General features: G+C 48.3%; 1 protein-coding gene across 9 annotated transcripts in view; it reads right to left on the bottom strand.

The window, feature by feature from the left end:
* ARHGEF10L (Rho guanine nucleotide exchange factor 10 like) overlaps positions 1-20,752 on the bottom strand; it is a 136,244-nt gene that overhangs the window by 14,408 nt on the left and 101,084 nt on the right. For all 9 annotated transcript variants that reach the window (XM_081870778.1, XM_081870777.1, XM_081870776.1 and 6 more), the window contains 2 exons: positions 19,453-19,598; positions 998-1,172 (listed from right to left, as the gene is read on the bottom strand). In XM_081870778.1, the coding sequence (XP_081726904.1) occupies positions 998-1,172; positions 19,453-19,598 (321 nt within the window). The remainder of the gene's footprint in view (positions 1-997; positions 1,173-19,452; positions 19,599-20,752) is intronic.

Consider the following 20,752-nt stretch of genomic DNA (forward strand, 5'->3'; position numbering starts at 1 on the left):
AATATCACGGAAGGCAGAGCAAGCTTGTTTTCTGCTGCTCCAGTGGGTAGGTTGTGAACCAACAGATTCGAATTTCAAGAAAAGAGATTCCAACTAACTTGATGACGATAAGAGCCATTTGACAGTGGAATGGACTCCCTTGCAAGGTAGGGGACTCTCCTTCCTTGGGGGTTTTTGAACAGAGGTTGGCTGGCCATTTGCCGGTGATTCTCTAGCTGTGACTCCTGCATCATAGGAGGTTGGGCTAGATAGACTCTGGGTGCTTTCCAACTCTACAACTCAGTGATTCTCTAACAGCTGGGAGAAGGCTTCTCTGGGTTATGTCTAATGCTAGTCCTACTCAGTGTAAAATCTCCAACATCAACTTTGTTGGACTGGTCATGTTGTTTGGATGCCTGATTATCATCCTCCAAAGCAACCGCTCTATTCCAAACTTAAAAATGGAAAGTGTAATGCCGGTGGTCGACAAAAGAGGTTTAAAGACTCTCTCAAGGCAAACCTTAAAAAAATGTAGTATAAACACCGACAACTGGGAAACACTGGCCTGCAAGTGCTCCAACTGGAGAACAGCTTTTACCGAAGGTGTCATGGGCTTTGAAGATGCTTGAAATCAGGACGAAAGGGAGAAACGTGCTAGGAGGAAGGCATGCTTGGCAAACCCTCACCGTGATCAACTCCCACCCGGAAACCAATGTCCCCACTGTGGAAGGATGTGTGGATCCAGAATTGGCCTCAATGGTCACTTACGGATTCACTGTTAAAACCATGTTTATGGAAGACAATCATACTCGGCTATGAGGGATCACCGAAGAAGGAAGGAAGGAAGGAAGGAAGGAAGGAAGGAACCCACTGAAATTCAAGGGGATCCTCTGGTAATTTCAATGAGTAAAACTTAGTTGTCCCTCCCAGACATGCATGGCCTCACAGTGGTGCCAATTTTGGCTGCCAGGCCAGGAATATCCAGAGCTATTGTCACTCTTGGTGGTCCCCTGCCTACCTGGCAGGGCAAAAGTGGTCCGCGTGGCGATGTTGATCTCCTGCAGATGCTCAAGCGTTTCGGTGTGGAAGAGCCGGACGGAGGAGCCACAGGAGAAGGCCATCCACACGCCACTGCCCGCCTTGATCATGTGGGTGACGCTTGCTTCTTCCTCCGGGTGGGCCTCAAATGTTTGCTGCAAGGAAGGGAAGAACACAAGGTCAGGAGAGCCTTGTGGCTGGATCAGGCCCAACTGGACCGGTAACCCTCTTCGCAGAGTTGCAAAGGGTTATTGTTGTACTGTAATCATCATCATCATCATTTTGTTATTTATACCCCACTTCCCTGATAGATGGCCATCTCTGCAACCTCTGCTTAAAAGCCTTCAAGGAAAGAGAGTCCACAACCTCTCAAGGAAGACCTCTATGCAGGGCAGAGTTAAACTGCGGAACTCCTTCCTGCAGGAGGCAGTGATCACCACCAACTTGGATGGCTTTAAAAGAGGATGATGATGATGATGAGGTGATAACAATAACAATAACAATAATAAATTACTTATACCCCACCCATCTGGCTGGGTTTCCCCAGCTACTCTGGGTGGCTCCCAACAGAATATTAAAAACACAACACAGCATTAAACATTAAAAACTTCCATAAACAGGGCTGCTTTCAGATGTCTTCTAAAAGCCAGATAGATGTTTATTTCCTTGACATCTGATGGGAGGGCATTCCACTACCGAGAAGGCCCTCTGTCTGGTTCCCTGTAACTTTGCTTCTCGCTGGGAGGAAACTGCCAGAAGGCCCTCAGTGCTGGACCTCAGTGTCCAGGCAGAACGATGGGGGTGGAGACGGTCCTTCAGGTATTCTGGGCCGTGGCCATTTAGGGCTTTTAAAGGTCAGCACCAACACTTTGAATTGTGCTCAGAAACATACTGGGAGCCAATGTAGGTCTATCAAGACCGGTATTATGTGGTCTCAGCAGCCGCTCCCAGTCACCTGTCTAGCTGCCGCATTCTGGATTTGTTGCAGTTTCTGGGTCACCTTCAAAGGTAGCCCCACATAGAGCGCATTGCAGTAGTCCAAGCGGGAGATAACCAGACATGCACCACTCTGGCGAGACAGTCTGCGGGCAGGTAGGGTCTCAGCCTGCGTTCCAGATGGAGCTGGTAGACAGCCGCTCTGGACACAGAATTGACCCACACCTCCATGGACAGCTGTGAGTCCAAAATGACTGCATTGCTGCTGGGGATTAAATTTGGGGCTTTCTGCAGACAACGCGGGAGCTCTGCTCCGACCGAGCTCCCTCTGCTTCCAACAGCCCTCTTCTAGGTTCGTATGTGATGTTCAAACAGATCAGCATTCAGCTGCCTGAATTCGCCATTAGGATGGCGGTCTGTCACCTCTGTGTACTAGATCGACTCAGGGGACTCTGGTGACCTGTCCGTTTTGAGCAGCCACCAGCCATAGCACCATGCAACTCTTTTCTGCTCTGCTTGCTGTGGAGAGATCCAGAAGCGGAGACTCCCACAAATCCATTGCTTGTTTGCAAATCCACGGCAGCAGCAAGAAGCTGGCATCCGAGCTATCAGAATTCAATTTTTGCTTAAGAGCGGAGGGAGGGGAAGAGAAGGGGAAATGGATTTTCATTGTTGCAGATCCCAAGAAGTCCACCTGCGCACATCCTCTCCGGGTTTTTTAGGGAAGGGGGGGCGTTATTCAGCAAGTGGAATGGAAGCAGGTGAACAAACCAACTGCAGCGATGAACTCACAAAGATGCAATTACCTAAGAATTTAATTCACCGGCCTGTCAGGTTCCAGTTGTTCTCTCCCCCTCTGACATGTCAGGCTATTACGAGACCTTCTGAGGCTCAGCATAGGAACCCGACAACCCCAATAAATCCCAGGCAGAGAGCAGCTCCCCTTTTCAACCAGCCTTTTTTACATGGAACGGCAAGAACTAGAAACTTGTTTTGTTTTTCAGGAAAGGGCCACCGCTTGGTGGCAGGGCCCATACACCTGTTATAAGAATTTTAAGATCTTATATATAAAAAAAATAAGGGAAAGGTAAAGGGACCCCTGATCATTAGGTCCAGTCGTGACCGACTCTGGGGTTGCGGTGCTCATCTTGATTTATTGGCCGAGGGAGCCGGCGTACAGCTTCCGGGTCATGTGGCCAGCAGAACTAAGCCGCTTCTGGCGAACCAGAGCAGCCCACGGAAATGGCGTTTACCTTCCCACCGGAGCGGTACCTATTTATCTACTTGCACATAATGTGCTTTTGAACTGCTAGGTTGGAAGGAGCAGGGACTGAGCAATGGGAGCTCACCCCATCACGGGGATTTGAACTGCCAACCTTCTGATCGGCAAGTCCTAGGCTCTGTGGTTTAACCCACAACAATTATAAAAAAATAGATGTTCATAAATGTACCAAGCAAGCACATACAAATATGTATAGCTCACATGTCTGAAACCCACAGCAAAGTCCTGAAAGCATTTTCTCTCTTCCAAATTGACCTCAGATATATTTATCTGCAAGGTGGAAGGAAATGGGGAGCCTCCCGATTGTCTCTTTGCTCACAAATCCTGTCTCAAGGTGAAATATACTCAGAGTCGCAAAGTGATTTCATGCTCTTTATTCAGCTCATAGTGGTGAGGAGGAATGAATGAAAGTCCCCTCAAAGTATCTGCTTTATATACATTCTTTACACAATGGGCTGCACATGATTGGCTAATTCCGGAATTCTACTGTAAGCCAATCAGGTTGTGGATTCACTTCTATCTGGAGCATGATTGGGTGGTTCCTGCCAACCAATCATACTGCTGCATTGTTCTAGGACCAATCAGACTGCTGCAGTTTGGATCCTATTGTTCTAGGACCAATCAGACTGCTGCAGTTTGGATCCTATTCAACTCAGTACATAACACAAGGGCACAGTTAATATATGAATAGGGTGAGCCTATGACCTGGATTCAGGAGTTGAGTAGTTATCATAACAAAAGTGTGGCCAGGATGCCCAGGTAATCCAAGCAGGTAACCTAGCAGACAGGACAAAAAACAATGCACTCAGATTTCTGTTGTAGTCCGCCCCTTCTGTGATGTACGTATGATGTTTCTGGGGGTGGTCTTGAGCTCCAGGGTGGGCAATTTCAAAGTCTATATAAGGGCTTGCACACCTTTGTCCAGGGTCCTCCTTGTCTCTCCTGTGTGTGGGGGGAGCCCCCTTTAATAAAGATCAGGCTTATAGCTGCTTTGCTTTCATATATCCTGGTCTGGTCTCTCTTCATTTCCTGACCGGTTTGAGCCCTCTCTCTGAAGGTCCAGTCTTCCTGAAGAAGCTGACCCCCTTGAAGCATGGGTAGGCAAACTAAGGCCCGGCAGCTGGATCCGGCCCAATCACCATCTAAATCCGGCCTGCGAATGGTCCGGGAATCAGTGTGTTTTTACATGAGTAGAATGTGTGCTTTTATTTAAAATGCATCTCTGGGCTATTTGTGGGGCCTGCCTGGTGTTTTTACATGAGTGGAATGTGTGCTTTTATTTAAAATGCATCTCTGGGTTATTTGTGGGGCACAGGAATTCGTTCATTTCCCTCCAAAAAATATAGTCCGGCCCCCCACAAGATCTGAGGGACAGTGGACTGGCCCCCTGCTGAAAAAGTTTGCTGACCCCTGCCTTGAAGGGACCCCTCAATATTCTTATTTCACACCCCACAAGAAAGGAACCAGGTTCACTCCCCACTGCATCTTGAGGCAGGCCTTGGGGAAGAAGACCCCCACCTGAAAACCCGGAAAGCCGTTGCTGCCAGCCAGTGCAGACATTAATGGGATAGATGGACTCTTTTGTAAGGCAGACTCATACATGCCTCTGTCATAAGGCAGGGCTAGCCAACATCAATATTGCTCCTATCAGTTGTTCTGCCTTTGCCTCTGGCCCCTGGATGGCTGCACAGGATAGAATGTGGCCCCCAGGCCAAAAGAGGCTCCCCAAACCCCTAATCTCTTTAATACAGCAAATGCTTTCCCCCCAATTCCATTTCCACCCAAATAGCAAAACTACCGGGGATGTTTTGTTACTATACAACCCTTCTCTGCCCTCCTTTCTTATCAGTACTGTAGCAGCAATCGCCTGCGATCATCAAACTTTCCCCTCATTCACCATGTAGGCAAGTGTGGTGGCCGATTGCAATCCAGCCCATAAAAAAAAGGTGACATTTTTACACCGAGCTGTTTTTGGAATTGCAGGTGGCCAAATACTAAGAAAGAAAGAAAGAAAGAAAGAAAGAAAGAAAGAAAGAAAGAAAGAAAGAAAGTTAGTTAGTTGTTAGGATACCTCATGGGAGAACGAGAGAGACACCACTGGCGTAACTTGGTGAACTGGAAATTTAGTTTAGTTGGGGTTGGTGGTTACTTTAATTTGGGTATAACTCCAAACTGTTTGTTATTATTCTTACTGGATTTTATTGATTTATTGGTTTGCATGTTGCTTGTATAGGATTTTTTTTTTTTTATGTTTTGTGTTTTATATGTTGCAAGCCGCTCAGAGTGGCTGGGGAAACCAAGCCAGATGGGCGGGATATAAATTTAAAATTATTATTATTATTATTATTATTATTATTAGCCATCCCACAAATCACAAAAACAGAACTAAGGACCAACCCCCATTCAGAGGAATTCTTAACTTGGAAACGGCTCAGAGGCCCAGATTAGTTATGATGCTTGTATACCTGCTCTTTCTTCCTACAAGTTTCGCCCCTCTCCTGTCTCCTCCTCACAACAGCCCTGTGAGGCGGGCCGGGAAGCAGCAAAACCAGGAACAGCTAAACCTCTTGACCCAAGTTCAACAAGGTAAAGTTACAAGGTAAAAAAATCTGGCTGCTAGTCCACATGATTTGGCCGCTTTGGTTAGACATCTGAACCAATCCAAGAGGTAGACCACAGCTTTGAAGTCCTTCTGTAAGAATACAGTGGTACCTTGGGTTACATACGCTTCAGGTTACATACGCTTCAGGTTACAGACTCCGCTAACCCGGAAATAGTACCTCGGGTTAAGAACTTTGCTTCAGGATGAGAACAGAAATTGTGCGGCGGTGGTGCGGCGGCAGCGGGAGGCCCCATTAGCTAAAGGGGTACCTCAGGTTAAGAACAGTTTCAGGTTAAGAATGGACCTCTGGAACAAATTAAGTTCTTAACACGAGGTACCAATGTACCTTTGGTGGGCGACTGGAGCTCTTGGGGCACATACATTGGGGAGGATAGATAGGATGGATATAGATGGAGATCAGGATTTCCCAAACGTGGGTCTCCAGCTGTTTTCGGACTATAGGTCCCATCTTCCCTGAGTACGGGTCCCATTAGCTAGGGATGATGGGAGTTGTAATCCAAAAACAGCTGGAGTCCCAAGTTTGGGAAATACTGGTTTAGAGTGTCGGACTAAGACCTGAGAGAGACCAGAGTTCAAATCCCCCCACTCGGGAATGAAGCTTCCACTGGGTGATCTCAGGGGACACTCATTGCCTCTCAGCCTAACTTACCTCACAGGGCTGTTGGGGGGATTAAATGAGGAGGGGGAGAAGCATGTCATCCACCTTGAATTCTTTGGAGGAGAAGGTAAAGGTAAAGGGACCCCTGACCATTAGGTCCAGTCGTGGCCGACTCTGGGGTTGCGGTGCTCATCTCGCTTTATTGGCGGAGGGAGCAGGCGTACAGCTTCTGGGTCATGTGGCCAGCATGACTAAGCTGCTTCTGGCGAACCAGAGCAGCACACGGAAACACCGTTTACCTTCCCGCCGGAGCGGTACAGTGGTGCCTCGCAAGACGAAAAGAATCCGTTCCGTGAGTCTCTTCGTCTTGCGGTTTTTTCGTCTTGCGAAGCAAGCCCATTAGCGGCTTAGCGGATTAGCGGCTATGGGGCTTAGCGGATCAGCTGATAAGCGGCTTAGCGGATCAGCTGATAAGTGGCTTAGCGGCTTAGCTGATAAGCGGCTTAGCGGATCAGCTGATAAGCGGCTTAGCGGCTTAGAAAAAAGGGGGAAGGAAAAAAAACCCGCAGGAACTCGCAAGACATTTTCGTCTTGCGAAGCAAGCCCATAGGAAATTCGTTTTGCGAAGCACCTCCAAAACGGAAAACCCTTTCGTCTAGCGGGTTTTCCGTCTTGCGAGGCATTCGTCTTGCAGGGCACCACTGTACCTATTTATCTACTTGCACTTTGACGTGCTTTCGAACTGCTAGGTTGGCAGGAGCAGGGACCGAGCAATGGGAGCTCATCCCGTCACGGGGATTCGAACCGCCGACCTTCTGATTGGCAAGCCCTAGGCTCTGTGGTTTAACCCAGAGCGCCACCCGCGTTTGGAGGAGAAGGTGGGATATAAAAAGCAGCCAGCAGCTGTCCAGGTTTCAAGCAGGTAATCTCTCCCGGCCCTACCATTGGGGATTGAACCTGTGACCTTCTGCATGCCAAGCAGATGTTCTGCCACTGTCCCTGATGACAGAAAAGCCTGCCAGTTTGCAGGTGAGGTTGAGAAACAGCAAAAAATGACATGGAGATAAATGGGGGTGTCAAGTCCACCCCCTCTAAGTAACCCACTCGCTGGCTTCTCTCCGGCTCCTGCGAAACACCCTTACTATCGAACGTTTTATTCGATTTCTGTACCAGTTTTTTTAATACAAAGATGACTAGGGCAGTTTACAGTACAAAAACATGAAGTCGTAAAAGTATCATAAAACATATCATAAAACAACATTTTTCAAAAAGAAAATGATCCGGCTGCCTGCTTCCACCTCCAAAAGATGTTAGTGTGCAAAAAGTTACCCTTGATTTATGTGACGAATTGACGTAACAGTATGCAAAGATCCTGGGCTGCTGGATCAGGCCAAAGGCGGAAACCTTCAAGCGGGTTTGAGCACAATTTCACTCCCCCCTCCTATCTGTGTTTACAGCAATGGGTATTCAGAAGCAAAATATGGGGGGGCAGAACATGGCCATTGTGGCTAGTAGCCCTCTCCTCCGTGAATCTGTCTAATCCTTTTAAAGTCATCTAAGTTGGTGGGTGGAACGCGGGTGGCGCTATGGGTTAAACCACAGAGCCTAGGACTTGCCGATCAGAAGGTCAGTGGTTTGAATCCCCACGACGGGGTGAGCTCCTGTTGCTCGGTCCCTGCTCCTGCCAACCTGGCAGTTCGAAAGCACGTCAAAGTGCAAGTAGATAAATAGGTACTGCTCCGGCGGGAAGGTAAACGGCATTTCCGTGCACTGCTCTGCTTTGCCAGAAGTGGCTTAGTCATGCTGGCCTCATGACTCAGAAGCTGTACGCCGGCTCCCTCAGCCAATACAGTGGTACCTCGGGTTACATACATTTCAAGTTACATACGCTTCAGGTTACAGACTCCGCTAACCCAGAAATAGTGCTTCAAGTTAAGAACTTTGCTTCAGGATTAGAACAGAAATCGTGCTCCGGTGGCATGGCGGCATTAGGAGGCCCCATTAGCTAAAGTGGTGCTTCAGGTTAAGAACAGTTTCAGGTTAAGAACGGACCTCCAGAAGGAATTAAGTACTTAACCCGAGGTACCACTGTAAAGCGAGATGAGCGCCGCAACCCCAGAGTCGGCCATGACTGGACCTAATGGTCAGGGGTCCCTTTACCTTTAAGTTGGTGGGCATCCCTGCCTCCTGTGGCAGAGGGTTCCATTGTTTAACTCTGCGCTGTGTGAAGGACTGAAACTTCACACATTCAGCTCCATTGGAGTTTCAGGGTTGCGACGCATAATTTCATATCAAGTTGCCTCTTCCCCCGCCCTTTCTCTAAACTAAAAAATCCTCAAATGTTGAGACCTCTCCTGAGATGGGAGCCCCCTTCACTTTTTAAGGCTGCGAGTTTGAGTCACCGTCTTCCCCACTCTAACTAGATGTAGATGACACACACAAATCAACCGCCCGCAAACTCTCTCCCCTCTCTCTAGAACAGAAATACAGCGTATTCCGCCACCCCCTTCCCTGGGACTGAGGCTCTGCTGCACGGCATTCCGGCTCGGCGCGACCATCTTTTATTGCCTGCATTATAAAACCCAGAATATTATATTGAAAACGCTGACACAACCCTACCCACAGCGGGAACGGCGGCATTTATGTACCTCGAAATGTCTATATAAAAACAGCGCTCCCATAAATCCCGCCGGGCAGCAAGGGAGGCGTAAAAAGTCATATTAGTATTGACGAGGCATCAAACTTCGGCTGACGGAAGGTGCCAAGGCAGAGGAGGTGCCAACATCATCCCCCCACCATCCCCACAATCAGGGGAAAACAGAGATTGCTTGAGCAAGCAGCTTGGTGGTGGCAGCGTGTATCTGAAGGTTTGTTCACATGTACAGGCCTGGGAGAGCACAATAACTGCCTGAATGATCAGACCAAGGGTTCCTGGAGAGCTGCTGCCAGTCCGTGCAGGTAATACTCAGTTAGATGGGCCAATGACCCATGTTCTGCATGAAGCAGCTACATGCATTCCCGTCTCTTCTGCTCAGTTCTAGGAACTGATGTAGGAAGCTGCTATTGACAGACTGTGGCTCTTGGGTCCATCTAGCTCAGTGTCAGACAGTTCCACCTCCATCCTGAACACATACCCTCCAAGATTTCTCCAGTGAAGATAGGGGCGTCCTATTCTAATAATAATAATAATAATAATAATAATAATAATAATAATAATAATAATACACAGCCCATCTGAATGGGTTGCCCCAGCCACTGTGGGCAGCTTCCAACATATATAAAAACATAATAAAAGATTTAAAAGATTCCCTATACAGGGCTGCCTTCAGATGTCATCTAAAGGTTGTGCAGTTACTTATCTCCTTGGCTTGGGGTGGGATCTCACAGTTCCATACTCTGTGACATTTCTCTGATGAAAATAGGCACATCCTAAGGGATGTGGGTGGCACTGTGGGTTAAACCACAGAGCCTAGGACTTGCCGATCAGAAGGTCGGTGGTTCAAATCCCCGAGACGGGGTGAGCTCCCGTTGCTCAGTCCCAGCTCCTGCCAACCTAGCAGTTTGAAAGCACATCAAAGTGCGAGTAGATTAATAGGTACTGCTCTGGAGAGAAGGTAAACGGCATTTCCGTGCGCTGCTCTGGTTCGCCAGAAGCGGCTTAGTCATGCTGGCCACATGACCCGGAAACTGTACGCCGGCTCCCTCTGCCAATAAAGCGAGATGAGCGCCGCAACCCCAGAGTCGGCCACGACTGGACCTAATGGTCAGGGGTCCCTTTACAGAAAAGTGGGACATTCCGGGATCAAATCAGAAACCAGGACGGCTTCTGTAAACCCAGGGCCATCCCTGGAAAATAGGGACACTTGGAGGGGCTGCTGAACGCTTCTTGCAACCCCCGAACCTGCTAGACCTGGGAAACACGCTCTGCACTTGCTCAGAGGAACTCTCGTTTTTGATAGGAACATGTGCGCTTCAGGCAACTGAGGCCCAGAAGCAACATCAAGGCCTTCCCTCTCCCCGCAATAAAATAAAATAAAATTGCAGAGAAAGGCACCCACCCACCACGCGGTCACCTTCACTTTCACAAAGCACCTTCCTTAAGGTGCCACTCTAAGTAACTATCCATAATCCCAAGCTGGTTAATTAATGGACACCTTGGTCTGAAGCCAGTCGTCTAATAGGCGAAGTGATCTTTCATCATCCGACAGCATCACTCTCCGGCCTCTTGGAAGACTGGAGACCTTTCATCATCCGACAGCATCACTCTCCGGCCTCTTGGAAGACTGGAGACCACACACACAGAGACACTCTGTATGCTTTCATAGAAGAAAGGGTCACAGGCGGAGGAGTGCATCTGCCTTGCATACAGAAGGTCCCAACCCCCAACAGCATCTCCAGGTAAGACTGGGGAAATACTCTGCTGAAAGCAGCAGAGACACTGCCAGCCAGTGTAGACAGTAGAGGAAGATTGACTGAGTCAGTAGAAAGCAGCTTCCCATATCTCTGCGACTTAAGGGAAAGGTGTAGCTGAGAGGCTGGACGCCTGCCTTGCATGCAGAAGGACCCAGCTTGAATCCCAGGCATCACCGCATAAGAATGTGAATATCCCTAGAAAGATGCTGCCGGTCCCTCCAGCGGTTCTCAACCTGTGGGTCCCCAGATATTGTTGGACTACAATTCCCATCATTCATGAGCTCCGGCCTTGCTAACTAGGGGTGATGGGCGTTGTAGTTCAACAACATCTGGGGACCCACAGGTTGAGAAAGGCCGATTTAGACAATACAGAGCTAGATGGGCAAAGGCCGTGTCGTTTCCTATTACAATCAGCCTCTTGTTTAGAATGATGAGGACTAGAAACCCGCTTTATTTTTAAGGAAAGGGCGGTAGCTCAGCAGTAGAGCCTGTGCAAAGCCCATGCTTTGCCTGTTAAGAGCTTTCTGACAGTGGAACAAACTCCATCGGGAGTTTGTGGACTTGGAGGTTTTTAAGCAGAGGTTGGATGGTCCAGTATACCTGAAGGAGCATCTCCACCCCCATCGTTCTGCCCAGACACTGAGGTCTAGCTCTGAGGGCCTTCTGGTGGTTCCCTCACTGTGAGAAGCCAAGTCGCTGTGGAACGCCCTCCCACCAGATGTCAAAGAGAAAAACAACTACCAGACTTTTAGAAGACATCTGAAGTCAGCCCTGTTTAGGGAAGCTTTTAATGTTTAACAGACTACTGTATTTCAATACTTGATAGAAGCCGCCCAGAGTAGCTGGGGAAACCCAGCCTAATGGGCAGGGTATAAATAAATTGTTATTATTATTATTATTATTATTATTATTATTATTATTATTATTATTATTATCTGAGATTCCTGCATTGCAGGGGGTTGGACTAGATGACCCTTGGGGTCCATCCAAATTCTACGATTCTATGAGTCCATCAGAAAGTTCTTCCTATTGTTTAGGGGGGGCTCTCCTTTCTGGCCCTTTGAATTTGTTGGTTCAGGTCCTGCGCCCTGGAGCAGTATGAAAACAAGCTTGCTCCACCCTTCATGGGACAGCCTTTCAGGTAGTTCAGTTTGGCTGTCCTATCAGTTCTAGAGCCATGCACAGTTAAAAAAGGAGGGTTCTAGATCAGACATGGGCAAAAATGCCAATCTTGGGGAACCTCTCCCTTCTCCACCTTCGATTTAAGCTCTATCGCCTCTCCGCATTAGTTTGAATTGTCTTTAATTTTAAAATCCCCATGAATATTCATGAGCATTTTGGCACAGATTTCTCCTAACGGACACTTTTCTCTCCCTTTCCCTGCATGCAGTTTTTGGCTGATATCCAAGGCAATTATTTACAAAGCAATTTTGCCTAATTATAGCACATTTTTGTAGGTTGGTTTTGTGAATAGATGTGTTTTCAGGCACGCTTTGCCTGAGCAAAAAGTATATATGCATTCCTGGATTATGAGGCTCGGCTGGTGTAACAGGGTTTGCAAAATTCGGAGATGTGCGAATTCCGAAAGATCAGCCGCGTTTCAGTCCCTGCACGGTTTTGAAGCATAAAAATTAAGTGGCTGAGCCTTTAAATGTGAGCTGAATTGAATTTTGCCTCCATTGTTGTGAATGGGTAAGCCCTGGACTGTGGGCTGATGGGAACTGGAGTCCAGCAGCATCTTAGCCATACCTGTATTGAGAACATAAGCAGAGCCTGCTGGGTCCGGCCAGCAAAGCATAGCTAAAGGGTAAAGGGTAAAGGGTAAAGGGTAAAGGGTAAAGGGTAAAGGTGAAAGGGTAAAGGTGAAAGGGTAAAGGTGAAAGGGTAAAGGGGGTAAAAAGGGTAAAGGGGTAAAAAGGGTAAAAAGGGTAAAAAGGGTAAAAAGGGTAAAAAGGTAAAGGGTAAAGGGTAAAGGGTAAAGGGTAAAGGGTAAAGGGTAAAGGGTAAAGGGTAAAGGGTAAAGGGTAAAGGGTAAAGGGTGAAGGGTGAAGGGTAAAGGGTAAAGGGTAAAGGGTAAAGGTTAAAGGGTGAAGGTTGGTGGTTAAAGGGTGAAGGGTGAAGGTTAAAGGTTAAGGGGTAAAGGGGTAAAGGGGTAAAGGGGTAAAGGGGTAAAGGGGTAAAGGGGTAAAGGGGTAAAGGGGTAAAGGGGTAAAGGGTAAAGGGTAAAAAGGGTAAAGGGTAAAGGTAAAGGGACCCCTGATCATTAGGTCCAGTCGCGACCGACTCTGGGGTTGCGGCGCTCATCTTGCTTTACTGGCCAAAGGAGCCGGCGTACAGCTTCCGGGTCATGTGGCCAGCATGACTAAGCCGCTTCTGGCAAACCAGAGCAGTGCACGGTAACGCCGTTTACCTTTCCGCTGGAGTGGTACCTATTTATCTACTTCCACTTTGATGTGCTTTTAAACTACTAGGTTGGCAGGAGCTGGGACAGAGCAAGGAGAGCTCATCCCGTGGCGGGGATTTGAACCGCCGACCTTCTGATCGGAAAGTCCTAGGCTCTGTTTTTTAACCCACAGCGCCACCCGCATCCCCTGGCTAGGAACCATCAATAGCCCTCTCCTCCCTGAATTTAAGGTCGTCCAGGTTGGTGGTTATCATTGCCTCCTGTGAAAGTGAGTTCCACAGTTTAACTCTGCTCTGCGGGAAGGACTTTCTTTTATCTGCCCTGAGCCTTCCAAAATTCATGCTTCCTCCCTCCCTGCCTCTTCTCAGGTGATCTGTCTCTTTAAGAAAGTCCCTGCTGAAGTTTGCTCGTGACCCTATACGCAGCTCCCCTAATGGACGTAAAGAACAAAGGCATCTCCTTGGGAGCTGAGTCAGCAAAAAAGATTGCTGCCTCGCCACTTTTTCAGGACTTGTAAAAGCAAAAAAATACATATAATAATTTATTTTTACAAAAAGAAAGTCCCGTTATTGCCATTTGGGAGAATCGCGAGCAAGAGCCATTTGCTCCTAAAAAGCCCAGTGGAGAAGCAAATAGGATCCCTCCGGCGTCCTCTCCGCGTGGGAGATTGGGCTATTATTGCCCGGTGAAATAACCAGTTTGAAGCAAGCAGAGGGAAATCTAGGTCAGGCCATCTCTGAGCACCGAGAAGGCCATTTAAGCAGAGGAGCACTTGCACCCCCCCTCCTGGAAACACAACCCCTTGTAGAGAGGGGAGGGGCACAACAAAAAGATCTAATGCTATTCCAGGCTGCGTCAACAGAAGTCTAGTGTCCCGAACAAGGGAAATCACAGAACTGCTCTATTCTGTCTTGCTCAGTCTGTACCTGGAGTCCCCTGTCAGGTTCTGGGCAACCCGTTTTAAGAAGGGTATCGACAAGCTGCAAAGGGGAATTTAGCAGACTGGAGAACTGGGTGAAAACTAACAAAACTTTACATTTGACTTTCTTCTGTAATGTTTTATTCTGGATTGTTTTAAGGTGTAGTAAACGGGTGGTGCTGTGGGTTAAACCACAGAGCCTAGGACTTTCCGATCAGAAGGTTGTGGGTTCGAATCCCCGCGACAGGCTAAGCTCCCGTTGCTCGGTCTCTGCTCCTGCCAACCTAGCAGTTCGAAAGCACGTTAAAGTGCAAGTAGATAAATAGGTACCGCTCCGGTGGGAAGGTAAATGGTGTTTCCGTGTGCTGCTTTGGTTCACCAGAAGTGGCTTAGTCATGCTGGCCACATGACCCGGAAGCTGTCAGGGGTCCCTTTACCTTTACCTTTAAACTGCCTTTAAAATAATTCTTAAAAATATAAAGCAGTATACAGTGGTACCTCGGGTTACATATGCTTCAGGTTACAGACTCCACTAACCCAGAAATAGTGCTTCAGGTTAAGAACTTTGCTTCAGGATGAGAACAGAAATTGTGCTCCGGCGGTGTGGCAGCAGCAGGAGGCCCCATTAGCTAAAGTGGTGCTTCAGGTTAAGAACAGTTTCAGGTTAAGTACGGACCTCCGGAACGAATTAAGTACTTAACCTGAGGTGCCACTGTAGAAACAAAATGATTAGCAATGACAAGAAAGGGATTTCAGTAGGGACAAATGGAAGGTTCTAGATGCACAAATCTAGTATGGGGGACCCCTGGCTAGACAGCAGCCCATGTGCAAAGGATCTTAGCAGACCAGAAGCATAACACGAATCAACAGTGTGACACAGCAGCAGAAAAAAGCTAATACAATCCTAGGCTGCATCAACAGAAGTACAGATCAAGGGAAGTAATAGCACCGCTCTATTCTAGACCACACCTGGAATATTGTGTCCAGTTCTGGGCACCACAATTGAAGAAGGATATTGGAAAGCTGGAATGTGTGCAGAGGAGGGAGACCAAGCCACAGGAAGAATGGGCAGTGAAAAATAGGAGACTGAGAGTGACATGACAGCCATTTTCAGCCAACAGAAGGGCTCTCCCATGGAAGATGGAGAAAGCTTGTTTTCTTCTGCTTTGGAAGGTATAAATCCATTGATTTATTATGGTCACAGATCAGAAATACAGACATGTACAGGGATAGAGAAAAGTATATATACATAGGTTAAAGGGGTGCGGGTGGCACTGGGGTCTAAACCACTGAGCCTCTTGGGCTTGACGATCAGAAGGTCGGCGGTTCAAATCCCCGCAACGGGGTGAGCTCCCATTGCTCGGTCCCTGCTCCTGCCAACCTAGCAGTTCAAAGCAGGCCAGTGCAAGTAGATAAATAGGTACCGCTGCTGCGGGAAGGTAAACGGCGTTTCCATGCGACTGTCCAGGGGTCCTTTACCTTTACCTTTTTTATACATAGGTTACAATTAAACTCTGTAAGCTAGAGTATGGCAAATAGTACAAATATAAAACAATGAAAATATGTAGGTTAACATCTCAACCGCTAATTTAAAATATGAATGTCATGACATTGGCCATTAGATTCATTCAGATCTTGACTCCTGAGTTTTATAGCAGGTGGTATATAGAAGGCAGAACCTGGCAGACTCTCCTTCCTTGGAGGCCTTTAAACAGAGGTTGGAACGCCATCTCTGACAGACGCTTCAGCAGGTAAAGGACCCCTGGGCAGTTAAGTCCAGTCAAAGGCGAATATGGGGTTGTGGCGCTGCAGTGGTACCTATTTATCTCCTTGCACTGGTGAGCTTTCGAACTGCTAGGTTGGCAGGAGCTGGTACAGAGCAACGGGAGCTCACTCCGTTGCGGGGATTTGAACCGCTGACCTACTGATCGGAAAGCCCAAGAGGCTCAGTGGTTTAGACCACAGCGCCACCCATGGGGGTCCAACTCTATGATTATATAAATATGCCCCCTAAGCTATGGCAGAAACATTGATCTGACCCAGCTGATTCTTATATTCCTAACCCCCACCTCAACCTAAGAGACCCCCAGGAGAAAGTTGGGTGGAAGAAACTTTGGAGAAACCAGAAGGCAAGTTTTGCCACAGTGCTTTGGATTAGCAGCCGAGCTCCGGTGCCCCGGCCGAGACCCAGCCCTTTGCCCGCCACCCCACCCCACCTTTGTTCCTCCTGATGCAACAACGCCGGACCCCCGGAGTCACAAGCTGGCACAGTTCAGCCGGCCTTGCAGGGTGGTCAGCCAACGCAGCTCATGAATAATAGAACAAAGACTCTGGGAGGTGGGGGGGGAGGAGAGGCGGTCAGGCGAGAAATTTGCAGAGTCGATAAAGAAGACCCCTCCAGACACACACACACACACACACCACTGCAGTGGCTGCTGTTTCAAAAAGAGGGAGGCATCTACGGAGGAGATGGAGCGAATTCCTGGGTGGAAGGGCACTCGCTTCGGTCTGAGCCCGTAACCAGAGCTCTGCTGCGTGCCGCAACAGCACCACACAGTGGCCGACCCAGAGGACTGGCAGGGCGGAAAGGCATTTTGCGGCGAGGGACAGATCTGTCACCCCCCCCCAAACCGAACCATTTAGTGGCAAGTGGGTTGTGTGCATCTCTGCGAGAAAGGGCAGTCCTACTTCTTGAATATATTTCTGTACCGCTCACTCACAGAAGATGTCAACACGGCGTGTGATGACATGTGGAAATGCAACATGAAGCCATTAAAAAAATGCAAAAAAACCAGACAAAGCCATCATAAAAATAATAGAATTGTGGAGAGGGAAGGGATCCCCCCAAAGATCATCCATTCCAACCCCTGGCAATGTAGCAATCTCAACTAAAGCATCCCTGACAGATGGCCATCCAAACTCTGCTTAAAAACCTCCCAGGAAGGAGAGTCCACCACCTTCCATAGAATCATAGAATTGTAGAGTTAGACAGGGAATCATCTAGTTGGCACCCCACTTTGGTCAGACATGTCACCTTGCGCCAGGAGCAGGGGGTTGGACTAGATGTCCCTCGCGGTCCCTTCGAACTCTATGATTCTACGAAACCAGGCTTGCTAACTGGCTAGCTTCACATATATATAAAGCACTGATTGGCTGGCCTTTCTGATGTCACAAAGCCACCAACCTGCGCTACCCCGGGGCTATGAAGGGGTTCACCAGGTTTTCAGATAAGGGGAGGTTCCCAGCCCTACTTGGAGACCTTCTGCATGCAGAGCAGATGCTCCGCCACTAAACTCCCACCCTTCCATAAGTATCAAGTAGGTTTCTAGTCCTCATTGTGCTGAATAAACAAAGGGCTGGTTTAAATAGGAGCCTGCCTTCTACCAAATCAGACCATTGCTCCATCATGCTCAAGCTTTCAGGTAGAGGAGGCCATTCCCAACCCTACCTGGGGATGCCAGGCATTGAACCAGGGACCTATGACATGACAAGCATAGGTCTCCCTCTCTATGATGACCTGGACCTAAAAATAAATCAGGATCCTAGTCCTCATGGTTCTGAACCAAAGGCCGATTTAAATAGGAAGCTTCTGCTGGGGTCAGACCGTTGGTCCGCCTGCACTGGCTGGCAGCAGCTCTCTAAGGTTTCATGGAAATGTAGAGTTGGAAGGGACCCTAATGGTCATCTAGCCCAACCCGCTGCAATGCCAGAACATACAGCTGTCCCATACAGGAATCGAACCTGCAACCTTGGCGTGATCAGCACCATGCTCTAACCAGCTGAGCTATCCACTGTCAAATGGCTCTCATTTCCAGAAAGTTATTTCGGATGTTTAGTCTGAATCTCCTTTCTTGCCACTCAGATACATATATCAGCCCCTGCCCTTTGGAGAAGGAGAAAACAAGTTGGCTCCATCTTCCATGGCAAAGCCCTTGAGATCTTTGAAGATGGCTCTCATATCTCCTCTGTTCCAAGCTAAACATCCCCAACTCCCTCAAGCGTTCCTCATCAGGTTTTTGTTAAAATGACTGGGCTTGGCATTTTCATGCCCGCCACCTTGAGCAACCTTGGAGAAATGGGGGGGATCTAAATGCAATAAATGAATAAACCTGAATAATCCAGAGGCGACAGGGGGAGGTTTAGGTGAAGGTTAAAGGCACATTTGTTTGCTTATAGCAGAAGATGGAGGACCACCCGGCTCGCAGGCCAGATTGCATGCAGCGCCAGACCTGATTTCTCTGCAGAGTCCTTTATCCCCCAAGCGAACCACACCTGACCTAGGCCTGACAAGAGACGGTGTTAGCTCAGGGGTGGTACCCAAGGTAGGTTTGGATGACGAGGGGGAGGGAGGCAGCATCCTGCAGGTAGGCAGGGATGCAGTTTCCACCATCGGGAAGAGCCAAAAATCACTGAAAGCATGCGATCATTGCTCAGAGGGAGAGAAGTTGGAGAAGATAAGTTCACAGGCAGGGATGTCTTGGGAATGGATGGTAAATGGAGAAATTTGGATGGAGAGGGCTAGGCCAAGGAGTGTGGGGGTCAGGTGGGATTGCTATGAGGAATTATGAAAATATGGAGGAAGCCATTGTGTCCGCAATGAAAGCATTGCATTGTCTGGGTTTGATTCATTGACAATAATTTCTGATCGAATCCCACAAGCCTCTGCACCTCTGCCATTTGCTTTCTCTACGCCTGACAGGCACGTATAAGCATTCTAAACACACAGGCCAGTTGCTTCACCAGGCATCCTGAGCCATAAAGATAGTATGTAACTTTGATGTAGTTTGTTAATCTTTAGGTAGACCTTAAGGGCCAGGAAGAGAGTTCTCAAGGAGATGGCAAATACTGCCTGTTCTTCGTTTCCTGTTTACTGCTGTTTATGACCTCCGGAGTTTCCTAAAAGCATTCCTCCTTGTTTCCTATTTTATTTACTCTGAACTACGTATGCATGCTCAAATTAGCTCTTTGTAGTTTTAACTTTAACGTGGGGTTTTTTTGAAATGCTCAGAGGAAATCTGATTGGTTCTTACGAAAACTGTGTAAAAAGTTATTTTGTGAATAAAATGACCTGGGCCAAGGGGTGGGTGAATTATTATTGGCACCTCCTCCCAGAGTCTTGCTGGTCAAGCCTCGTATGTATTCTATTAATCAGGGTCCAATCCTTCCTTGCTTTTGGAATGCAACAAAGGAGCATATGCAGAGTTCCAACGCAGGCAGGAAGCCAGCAGAGGGGTTTCCAGAGGGGCATCACACAGCCTACCTGCGCCTTCAGGGTGGCGGCATCGAAGACGGTGACTTGGTTTCCGCAGCTGGCCCACACGGCATCGTCCAGGGTCAAAAGGGTCCGTACTGGTGCCAGCCCCACCGTCAGGCAGGCAGGCTCAGCCTCCAGGTCCCAGAACCCCCCTGAAGCAAGGAAGAGAGAGAGCGGCATTAGAAAAGGGGGTGGCAGCTGTCAACAGAAAGCTGGTTTTTAGGGCAAGGACTGACAGGGAGCACTGCATGGAGCAAGACTCGGGCAGCCTCAAATCCTAGAAAGCAGGCGTCGGATTGGCTTAGCCGGACCGGCCGCAGAACCTGGGCAAGCCTGGCAGCACTGATGCACTTTGTATGTGGGAAGCCCCAAATTCAATCCCCTGCATTCCCAGCTGAAAGGATCCAGTGACAGGGAAAGGGGGTCTCTCTTTGCCCAAGACCCCAGAGAGCTGCTGCCAGTCAGAACAGGCAACACCAGGGTACTTGGGCAAATTGTCCAAGCTGGCATGTTGCGGCTTCCTAGGTTCCTTGCTAACAAACCAGGCATAAGCAAACCCGGCCCTCCAGGTGTTTTGATACTACAGTTCCCATCATCCCTGACCACTGGTCCTGGTAGCTAGGGGTGATGGGAGTTGTAGTCCCAAAACATCTGGAGGGCCCAGTTTGCCTATGCATGTGAAATATACTCAGAGTCGCAAAGTGATTTCATGCTCTTTATTCAGCTCATAGTGGTCAGGAGGAATGAATGAAAGTCCCCTCAAAGTATCTGCTTTATATACATTCTTTACACAATGGGCTGCACATGATTGGCTAATTCCGGAATTCTACTGTAAGCCAATCAGGTTGTGGATTCACTTCAATCTGGAGCATGATTGGGTGGTTCCTGCCAACCAATCATACTGCTGCATTGTTCTAGGACCAATCAGACTGCTGCATTCTGAATCCTATTGTTCTAGGACCAATCAGACTGCTGCAGTTTGGATCCTATTGTTCTAGGACCAATCAGACTGCTGCAATTTGGATCCTATTCAACTCAGTACATAACAGCATGTAATAAGCCAAATACAATTCTGCAGGATGTTGAGATGCAACGTTATTATTTCATAGCTCAGATCCAAAATTTATCCACGGACAGGAAAAGCTTCTGTTTGAGACCCTGGAGAGCTGGTGACAGGCCATATTATCACCGAGTTGTATCATTGCAGAGTTAGAAGGAGCACCCATGGGCTATCTGGATCCAACCCCCTTCAATGCAGAAATCACAGCTGAAGAATCCCTGACAGATGGCCATCCAACCTCCATTG

This window comes from Podarcis erhardii (assembly GCF_964252035.2).
Source record: "Podarcis erhardii genome assembly, chromosome: 7".
Classification (NCBI taxonomy): domain Eukaryota; kingdom Metazoa; phylum Chordata; class Lepidosauria; order Squamata; family Lacertidae; genus Podarcis; species Podarcis erhardii.